Below are 11,360 nucleotides of genomic sequence, written 5' to 3' on the forward strand. Positions count from 1 at the left end.
GGATGGTTAAATAAATGAAACACTGTTCGAAACACATTGTCAACTATATTTAATCATTCCAAACAAGGAGACGTTAATCATCAGGCGGTACGAAGTTCACCGGGTCAGCCAGTACATTACTATGTATGTATATATATTTTTACTAAGAGGTCACTGAAAGTACGATCAGGAGTTTTAAGTAGTAAGTCAAAGCTATGGTACTTCTGACTCTCAGGACCTGTATACTTTATTAAATATTAGACCAAGTGAGTAAAATAGTTTTTTGTTTATCTCTTTTCGTTCTATTGAAATAAAGTAATGTATACAAAAGTGTTATTTTAAGCAACGCATCAGTCTGTGCCCCCAAAGCAGGTATGCCAACTTAGCGACGTTTTAATTTTTTGACATATCAGAAATGGCAACAAACAACGTCTAATCAGCGCGAGTGTGCGCGGAGAAAATTGAGCAAAAAATAAAAAGAAATGGCAGTTACTAGAGAGAAAGAAAATTGTACAAGAAAAATTAATGGAAATATACCTGCATTGTCCCTTAACAGTGATAACATGTCGACGTCCACAGATAGTGATGATATAGCCGACCCAACGTATGAAATTAGGAACATACAAAGTATTATAAACGTGACCCGTGAAAACATCGATGCTCTTAACGCGAAATTCGCTGGTTTACAGCATCCACCGTCTTTATACCTTACTGAATATCAAGAACTAACGGCGAAGTTGCATAATTTAGAGCTTAGGGAACGAACTTTAAGGGAGTTGTTGCAATCTGAGTCGCCGGACAGAAGTGAGGAGTATTCGTGGCAGGATGAAAACAAGAAGTTCGATACGCTTACAAGGCAGCCGAAGGTGTTTCTGCGAGCGCATCTTCCAAACCAGCAGCGCACCAGCGTGCAAGTGAAAGAGGGTGTAAGCTTACGTGAAGCGCTATCGAAGGCGCTCAAACTCAGGAACTTGACGTGTGAAATTTGTGAAGTGGTGAGGACAGGGAATGATGAAGTGATACCGTGGGATATTGATATAACTATGATAGAAGCTGAAGAGGTCAGTTGAACACAAATATTTGTTTTGTGATTGTCACACAAATTTTAACAGCTGCTTCCCTTGTTATGAAAATGAATCAATTTAGAAACATTAATTAAATACTAAAAGTGTTAATTTAAAATATAATTTCGAACAAAAATTACAGTACCTCAAATACTTTGAATGTGACTAGCTTTTAAAAAAGAAAATGCTGTAATACCATTTTAATTTCAACATTGCTAATTTAAATTAAAATGTTTAAAGTTACTTAAATTTACTTGTTATAATTTAATAAACTATTTGTTACAACCTCTCTGTGAGTTGCAGGTGACAGTAAGAACACTAGACAAGCTGCCCATAATGTCCCACATGTCCCATCAATACACCCGCAAGACTTTTTTTACCCTTGCATTCTGTGAGTGTTGCCGCAGACTGCTCTTTAATGGCTTCTACTGCTCACAGTGCAACTTTAAGTTCCATCAGCGATGTGCTGACAAAGTGCCTAGTATCTGTCATCAGGTATTTTATTTTTATATATTTATAAAATATCAGTTACTATAATATACTGTATTATTAGAGATTATGCAAAATATATGCAATAAATCTTAAATATAAAATAGCATAGCTTTGGTCTGATAAGTAGTAGTTTATTCTGTGAGTGTGATTGAAATGTATCCAATGTTGCAGGTTCGCATGCCTGATACCTATTATGCTGCTCTCCTTGCTAAGAATCCGGAGACGCAGGCTGGAATACTGTATCTTCCCTCTCAATTTAGCTATAATCAAAATAAGTAAGTTTTCATTCTGCATATTAAACAGAAAATTTTCTTAAACATCAGCTCTCTAGATGAATCATGTTACTTATAGATATGTGTTTACTTCTTGAATTGTTCAATTTATCTCTGTTGTAAAATATGAAAATAAAAATGTGATGGTGTGCAGGTCTGCTTCCCCAGCCAAGAAGAACAGGGAGTTTGATATGAATTGGTGAATATTCACACAAGATAATGTCAGCGTTTGTTATGGCTTATTGTAGTGACATCATTCCACTAAATATGATTACCCTCAGGTGGTTTCGAATCCTAATAGATTTAAAAAAAACATGACTGCATGAATTTTAATTTGCCATTAATATAGCTCATAACAAAGGAGAACTGACTGAACAGCTACACTATTTTCATCTTAAAATAACTTATACATATATACACTGCTTTTAAAACACTAGGTTAATTCAGCCTTGCTCTCCTTACACTAATAGCTAATGACTTGTTACTAGAAACTTAATAAAACAATCTATGTTACAAAGTGTTTGGAGTTGTTTCTTAAATTTCATAAGAAAAAATAAAATACTATTTTAAAGAGGTATAATAGTGACGGCTATTTTTTTAAATATATATTTTAATGTGCAGGACACCAATTTTGCTTAAATAATATACATAAAATATGTTTATGTAAAGAATAGATTAAAATTAATTTAGCTATAGTCTTGTTAAAATAGTTGGTATACTATAGTTTTTTGTTAAACTTGTAAAAGTGCATTTAGATAAATCAATGTAGTTAACATTCTTGCATATTAGTTATGATATTATAAACTGTTAACATGTTAAGTGAACAATGAAATTTTATAATATCAAATAATTATGCACATAATAAGAATTTTGGAAAGGCTAATGTGGGGCATGGCATAAAAAAGATTGGGAAACAGAGTTTTAATCTATATGACTTTTCACAGACCTACAATAAAAAAAAATACAGACTTAAAGTAGTCTTTATTGTGTATATTTAGAAAAGAGTGGTGTATGCATTTCAGGCAACAGCACCCTCGTTCTCTAAACCAACAAGACCGTTCCAACTCTGCACCCAATGTCTGCATCAATATGGTGCAGCGACCTCTCACACTGGCAGAGCATCAAAGAAAACATAATCAGGTATTATAAACACTCATTTTGTTAAGTTAACTGGTTTCATATAATAAGTAACAGGTCAAGTGTTTTAGATGAAAAAATCCTGTTGAGACTTAGTGCTAAATATAACAAAAAATGTCAAAACAGTCATAGATTTTGATATCTCATATGACAGCTTTTTTGACATTTATGATATTTTTATTATAGATATGTACAACATCGGCGTCTATGGTTTATGGCACGGTAGTTTGCTCACAATGTTTTTCTTCGCCTTTTGAGCCAGTGTTAGGAAATCAGATCTCATGTAGCCATAAAAAAAATTACTATACTTAAAATGCAACCTATAATATAATACCTATATGTGTTTCAGAGCAACAACTCTCCACAATCATCAAATTATCTTACATCAGGAAGACACTATAAAGACGACAAGGAAAGAGACCAGCAACACAGTCAAAGTACACAGGTACATATAAATATGATTTATATTTGAGTTTGCATTTATTAACTTTGCCTTAATAACTATGTGAAATATTGCGCCCATTGCTCTCTTGTTATCAGACATAGGAGCCCTTAAAAATCCTCTACATGAACACACATATTTTTAAGAATTTAATTTAATTACCTACTCTCACACAATGATACATTGTGTGTTGAACTTCAATCAGCGTTGGATTTATATTTTCGGCATCTTCAGGAACTATACGAGTCTAGAATAAAATAGTTTACTTTTTCTCACTAAAATATTTAATATAAAATCTATTGATCAGTAATTTTGTCCGTTGCTATCAGAACTTATATATTAGGACATTAATATTTTGTAGGCATCTCCAACCGGTACGCTCCGTCCACGACGCGCGCGCGCACGTTCCGCGGATGAATCGTGGAAACATGCACTGTCGCCACGAGAAAGTTATGACGACTGGGTTATACACGCCGATGAGATACTTATCGGCGCACGGATAGGTATATACTTGTTATTTTATGATATTAATAGGTACAATCTGATTTTTAAAATTCTGACAGTATCTATATATATCTGACAGTATTTAATAAAATAAAGGTAAATCACATTTGTTAATCAAGCGAAACGGGATAATTAAACTAGCATTTTTGTGGAATAATTAATTAGCTATAACACGAACAAAATATTTTTTCGGTATTGGTGCGCGCGACACAAGTCATCAGATTTTTTTTAAAGTAATAATATGTTAACAACAACGTATGCAAACATTTTCCTCAAATGCTTTATCTAGTATTTACAGTTTATATGCTTAAGTTTGTAAATATTTATAAAAGTAATTTTTGTGCAGGTTCTGGAAGTTTTGGGACTGTATATAAAGCTCATTGGCACGGTCCTGTGGCTGTGAAGACACTCAATGTCAAAACACCAACACCTGCTCAGCTGCAAGCATTTAAAAACGAAGTGAGTTATTCTCGGGTATATACAATCAATAGCACAAGAATACCACCATATATAATTACATATAAAGATTAATCCCATTAAACCATGGTCTGCAATATATTGGACATAAGTTATCATTAGTTCATACAAAACCAATATTTGTTTTCGTTAACTTCTATCGAGCTTTAACGAGTTTTCATATACAACATAATAAGTGAAGAGCTTTTTAAGCCTTTTCGTATCTATATCTAAATTTAGGAATTGACAATTCCTTCAGAAACGATATTAAGTCTAACTTTCGTACGTCATTAATGTATTGGATTTTGGTTTTCAAGCATAAAATCAAAAAAGAAAGTTCAAGCTAAGTCTTATTTCTGAATATCACAATTACTGTCATTTAATTAACTTTGAATATAGTTAGCCCACGAGGAGTATATTATAGCTCGATTAGTCGTAAAACTAAGTAATTTTAGTTTTGGTCCTTCGGGCCTGATATACAATAGTGTGTGTATAGGTGGCGGTTCTAAGGAAAACGCGGCACTGCAATATTCTACTATTCATGGGGTGCGTTTCTAAGCCATCACTAGCTATCGTAACGCAGTGGTGCGAAGGCTCGTCCTTATACCAACATTTGCATGTGCTGGAAACGGCTTTGCACATGCTTTATCTCATCGACGTAGCTCGGCAGACAGCCCAAGGAATGGACTATCTACATGCGAAAAATATTATACATAGGTAATTATTTTCTTATTGAATATAATCTTTACTGAAATTCGTGATAAAAATATATAATTTATTTATTTTGTATTCCTACTGCTAACAAACTATATATAATAACAAACAATTACACTAAAAATATAGCTAGAGTTGGAATACATAATATTTAACTTTTGTAGTTGCAAAAGAATACAAACAATAAAAATTATTCCATATATTTAAATAAGTGATACCTAACCTGGCTGAGTTGTGTAGTGTAAAAATAATTATTTTAATAGTTTTTATTATTATCAATTATTTCAATAATATTCACCCATAAGACTATAGTAAATACTACAGTCTTATGGGTGAATATTATAATAATATATATCTTATAGTGAAAAAGGTCACAATAAAAGAGTCATATTTGAAACTTTGTGGCTTATTTTGGTTAAGTATGACTGCGTAATAAGAAACAAGACACATAATGAGATAGAGTCCTGAATGAGTTGTCGTGATATTTGAGGTCGTAGCATTTCTAAATTACCTTTTTTGTTTTTTAATTGCGTAACATTACAAAAACGAAATTTTTAAGTATAACCTCTTTAGGCATAAAGGTAATTTTTTACGGACGCGTCACGATTATGTGCAGCGTTTTTATTGAAGAAAAGTGAGAGACCGATTGAGAGAGTGAAAAAAGAGATCCAGAAAATACACTCGCTATTGGTTGATGTATTCGTTTAGTAGTTACATATTATTAGATGGCAATTCTGTCACATTGTCTTGTGCAGTAAACGCAGATTTTCTATTTATTCATTTTATCATTAACACATACAGTGTGTAAACGATGTGAATAAAGATATAAAATACATGAATTGATCATAGTGGGGATGTTACTTTAGCAATTATTAATTTAAAAAGAACTTTTCACTTCTGCCATGTGTTCTTTGTACGCACGAACTTATTTTTTTGATTCACTTTAATAAAGCTGTTTTTTTAACGTAACTTATTAACAAATCTAATTATTAATCGGCTAGAATGAATGACTGATATTACGTTAAAAACACTTTTATACCATTATCGACAATAATCTTAATACTTAGGGTCTATTTCACAATGTATGGATAAAGTACCAACAGACAGTCGTGAAACGCAACAAAAGTGTTTATATAATAAGTAATAAATAGCTTGTTTGGAAATTATCCGGACATTGTGAAACAGACCCTTAGGGCCTGTTTCACAATGTCCGGCTAAGTTTCAAATAGGCTATTATAAAATGACACGCTCTTTCCACACAGTTTAAGTGACATACTTTGTAGGGACCTCAAGTCAAACAACATATTCTTGCGCGACGACTGGTCTGTTAAAATCGGGGACTTTGGTCTGGCGACGGCGAAAGTTCGGTGGTCTGAATGGGGGGCGGCGGGTGGTGTTCAATGGCAGCAGCCCACGGGCTCCATACTTTGGATGGCTCCAGAGGTCATTCGCATGGAGGAGCCGGCGCCTTACACTTTCCGTTCTGATGTCTACTCCTATGGCATCGTGTTGTTCGAGCTGATGGCTACAGAGCTACCCTACTCGAATCTCAATAACAAAGATCAGGTGAGATATGGGTTAGAAAAAAATTTAAAGGGGATGAGCTTGGCCTGAATAGCTTTCGTAATTTTAACACATGGGATTCGACTTTATCCAAGAGTCAGGTATATGGAAAGTTATTTTTATTTTACTTGTTCGATTTAATTTCTTGTCAGGTATAAGTACAGGTAGGTATTGTCTTTTTTGGGTAATTACGCAATGTTTGCTTATTTTGAATCCTCCTTATTTATATATAAGAGATTTTAAGATGGCATATTTTGTAGTTTTTTGTTAAACAGAAAATAGAACTACGACTTAAAAATAATCTTAATGGCAAGATTGTATTTATTCCATATTATAATGCATAATAATATTATCAATTCGGTTCTAAGCAAATGATCCCCATGTTTAGCCAAGTCTTTGTCAATAGCTTAATAGGCAATTAATATTAGGCAGTTTTTTACGACATTTTTCATCTTAGCGACGATCCGTGATATAAGTGTAAAAAAGGGAAAACGTCTGTTTCATCTACTTAACTACCCTCCTAATTTCAGATCCTGTGGATGGTTGGCCGTGGCCTCCTAAAGCCGGACAGCCGTAAGCTTCGAGGTGACGCACCCCAAGCCCTCAAACGTCTATTCGAAGACTGCATCAAGTTCGACCGGCAGCAGAGGCCTCAGTTCCGTCAAATTTTGGCAGCCCTAGAGTCGATGCTTCGGGCAATGCCTAAAATCACTCGAAGCGCCTCGGAACCCAGCCTTAGTCGGCAATTGCACGCCTCCGACGACTACCTCACATACACCTGTGCTTCGCCGAAGACCCCTGTCAACTTCCACTTTAATACAGATACCAATTTCCCGGCCTTCTATGGGTAGGTTTTTTTTTTGATTTTAATTACGAGGAGTTAGATGTAGTTTTTACTTTTTTTGTATTAAAAGTCCGCGAACTTTCAACCTTAAATCACTAACTCTTATAACAAATGATTAGTATTGAATCGCTCTTAAGTCTAAAGTGTCTTCTTACGCTGAAAATACAATTTATTAATAAAAGTAAAAAATAAGTAAATTCTAAATGAATATACGAATGACTACGTGTAACGCCCAGACCCAATAATCAATCTATAATCTCAGATTAAAAACAATCTGAGATTATAAAAAACGGATTGAAATAGGTTATTCGGTTTGTGCGTCAATGGACAATAAAAATATTGGTTAACATAATATAATTCCTTGATTAGCGAATTACATGTGTGTCCTTTTTAATTTATTTCTCGCCGTATAAATAAGTACTTTTTTTTAGTATACCAGTGCCAAACCAGCGGCACTAGGAGTGGGCGACGGGCGGGCGGCAGCCGCTGATCTCACACACCTGCGGCCGCATTGCCCATACATACATGCAGTACTATTATTTACTTAAATGCACCTTTTTCTTTTCTTCGAGGTAATTTTCGGTGAGGTAATCTGTGCCTTGAATCAGTCAAAATTCAAAATTATGAATGTTTCAAATTTTTTGGTTATCAGGATACTCTCGCATAGTGTCCTTTCTGTTAGAATGCTATTTAAATAGTACTAATTTTTAAACCACCTAAAAAGTCTTAAATTAAATTATATTTGAAAAAAATTACATTAGTGATAACTTTTTCGAGATAAAATTATCTTTTATACCAAGATTATTGGCAACATTCTGACCAGAGACTAAAAAGCCCTCTGGAGGAATGTGCCTTAATACTGAATTAGTCTGTGTAAAGATAGCCCTCTCTTCAAACTTTTTAACACTAGAAAATAAAAATATTTCAAGGTCCGAAGCGTGATTGTAATTAATTGTTGATTATATGTAAATAAATCTTAATTTATGCCTATATTAATTAGTCCTGTATAAAATTAGATATAGACATTTAAAGTAATATTGCTAGATATTTGATGATTTCTCAAGACTCATATAATCTTTTTAAAAATTATTGTTTATATTTTAATAAGAAAATAGTTAAGTAAAAGTCCAAAGGGTTTACTCTGTCAAAAAATATGTTCACACCTACATACAACACACGAATTTTATTAGTTCATAGCAATTTGAAAACAGTACTGTTGTACAGAATTGCATAATATTAAAAAGTATTATTTATGTAAAATGTAAATATTGTCAAAGTTAGATCCTATTAATAAGAACTTGTGTATACAGTATAATGCATAATTGTCGTTTTAAGAATCACAATAAATTATTGTTTCAATATGTGTTTTTATGTAAAAAAAAGTATCTTATCACAACTTCTATTTTAGAATTCAAATTGAATACATATACAATAAAAAAAATTGAAAACTATAAAAGAAGGTGATGTTTCTGAGGTTTGATCCTAGGTAGAAGTACATTTTGGTAAAATAAAACTAAATGCATATGAGTGTTTTATATAAAATATTTTATAATTAAGGGCAGTGTCCAGATATTTTAAATTTTACATAAGTTTCAGTAACTTAAAGAATTGTGTATTAAATTGGTAGTTCGATGAAAAAAATATTTGGCACAAATTTCAATTTGCATTTAGTCATGTAAATTAGTTGCTCTGCTTATCCATTGCTAGGTCTTCCTTAATTGTTTTACCTTTTGCTTCATCTTTTTGAGTTCTGAAATGAAATAATATATCAGATTTCTCTAATTATATGTTGAATAAACATTTAAACCTTGTTCCATACAAGTGTATAGTAGATAAGTGTGATATGTACAAGTGAGTATCAAGAAAATATAAATAAAATCATTAAACTCCAATCATTTTTGCATTGGGCCATATTGACCATGTGATATAAATTGAAATTTTCTCATTTGTTCAGTAGTTTTTTACAAACATGGGTTTTAGATGTTTTTATTACTTATTGCAGTTTTAATACTACATACCTATTTTTGTTAGAAGGCTTAAAAATCCTTGTGAACTGAGCTGATAATTTCTTCACACGGATTATGTTACCTTCGTATAGTTCCTTGTCTCCATCTAAAGCCTAAGAACAAACTGTTATACTACTACTCACTTAAAGGAATTATTAAATATTAAGCAATTTATGAAATAATTTCAGTTTCTAGATTTAAAAAAAAATATATATATAAATGAGACATACTGCTGTGGCTTCATTTTCTGTTGTAAAGAAAATACGTGTTGTGAATATTGGCTGAGCTTCTTCTACACCACACTTTAAATCTGCCACACTAAAAAAAGAGGTCAATTATCATATATAATACTATTTCATAGGTATATGAGAACTCACATCAAAAGACTTACCCTATAGACTGGACTGTGCCATATTTGGAAAAAAACTCTCTTAGCTTTTGCTTATAGGTAAGAAGTATCCTGAGAGGTAAATTCTGTACAATTACCCCAGCCTGCATTTTCCGGTTTTTACGTTTCCTAGAGTTTCGATTATTCTTTGGCTTGTCTTCAGCTTTTTTATCAAGACTTGATGTTTCTATATTTGCTTTTTTATTATTATTTTTCTTAGTCTTAGTAACAATCAGTTCATCCAGCAGATTAGTTAATGTATGAGCATTGTCTCCTATATTTAAATTCTCTATTCCATCTGCAATATTGTCAGGTTTAATTTTTTTAATGTTTTCTTTTTCAGGTTCTCCCATTTCAGACATCTCTAATATGTGCTTATTTTTTCTTGATCTCTTAGGTTTTTTTACGCTAATTGCTGTATCAACATTTTGTTTTACATTTTTACTAGCATCTGTATCAGTAGGATTTTCTTTTTCAGAACTTTTTAATGCTTTGCCATGTTTTCTTTTTTTCTTCTTAGAAACTGGCCTTTCAAATTTAGGTATATCAATACCAATCATATTACAATTTGACTCTGCAATATTATCCTTTGATATTGTTGAAGTATTATCTATAACATTAATATCTTTATCATTTACATTACTCTCAGGTTTTACTTTTTTATTTTTTTTCAACAATGCCTTCTTTTTATTAATTTCAGTTTTGGATACTAAGCTTTTCATATCATTATTTTTGTCATTCTCTTTATCTTCTTTCTGTATTTTCTTAAACCTCTTGTTTTTCATTTTAAGTTTCTTTTCTTCTGTTTTTTGTAGCAAGGACTCATCTGATTTAGTTTTTTTAACAACTACTTCTTCATTCTCTTCTAGCATAAAGCTAACAGATTTATTCCTCTTCTTCCGATTTAACTTTGGAACATTTGACAAATCAAGCGAGTTTTCCAAGGTAGGTGAGTCCTTTATAATAGGCTTAATGTTTAGATTTGTTTTTTTAGTCACGTTTGGGGTTGATGTAATTTTTGAACCATTTGGAGAACCGTGTCTTAGTTTAGAGCCCAAATTTTTACCATCTATATCTATTTTCGTCATCGATACTTTTTGACTTTTATTATCATTATGTGATTGTCGAGGCGATGATGTTTCATTCAAATCATTATTATTGATTTTAGAACCTTTTTTCAATGTCGTACTGCTTTCTGCTGCAGTTTTGTAAAAATGTGCAAAATCCAAAGTTTTATTAACTCTATCAGGATTTGATCTTGGAAGACTCAATGATTTGGAAATCATTTTATTTGTAATCCTAAACGTAAGAATATATCAGAAATTACTTAATAAACTTACAACTTTAAGGTTAAGTCTTATTGAACTTTTTCCATGAAGGCATGAACCTCTTCGAAGAATATTATTGAAATCTCGTTGTCGAATGTCGACAGTCGAGTGTCGATCTGTCAAATTTAAATTTTCATTCAATATTCGTCAAAAAGAGTATTTGAAACGTAG

At 32.3% G+C, this 11,360-nt stretch overlaps 2 protein-coding genes across 2 annotated transcripts; one reads left to right on the forward strand and one right to left on the reverse strand.

The window, feature by feature from the left end:
• The first annotated feature begins 375 nt into the window (after window positions 1-375).
• Window positions 376-8,826, forward strand: LOC110991813 (raf homolog serine/threonine-protein kinase Raf). Its single transcript, XM_022257336.2, has 11 exons — window positions 376-1,040; window positions 1,347-1,538; window positions 1,707-1,810; window positions 2,830-2,947; window positions 3,294-3,389; window positions 3,748-3,889; window positions 4,237-4,349; window positions 4,843-5,063; window positions 6,344-6,626; window positions 7,154-7,470; window positions 7,899-8,826. Exons 1-11 carry the CDS (start codon window positions 462-464, stop codon window positions 7,924-7,926), a joined length of 2,193 nt encoding a protein of 730 aa, XP_022113028.2. The 5' UTR covers window positions 376-461; the 3' UTR covers window positions 7,927-8,826.
• A 165-nt stretch (window positions 8,827-8,991) lies between these two features.
• LOC110991814 (putative uncharacterized protein DDB_G0274435) lies at window positions 8,992-11,360 on the reverse strand. Its single transcript, XM_022257337.2, has 4 exons — window positions 9,865-11,360; window positions 9,704-9,791; window positions 9,486-9,586; window positions 8,992-9,217 (listed from the first exon to the last, which is right to left on the reverse strand). Exons 1-4 carry the CDS (start codon window positions 11,145-11,147, stop codon window positions 9,148-9,150), a joined length of 1,542 nt encoding a protein of 513 aa, XP_022113029.2. The 5' UTR covers window positions 11,148-11,360; the 3' UTR covers window positions 8,992-9,147.

Source organism: Pieris rapae, chromosome 2 (genome assembly GCF_905147795.1).
Source record: "Pieris rapae chromosome 2, ilPieRapa1.1, whole genome shotgun sequence".
Taxonomy (NCBI): domain Eukaryota; kingdom Metazoa; phylum Arthropoda; class Insecta; order Lepidoptera; family Pieridae; genus Pieris; species Pieris rapae.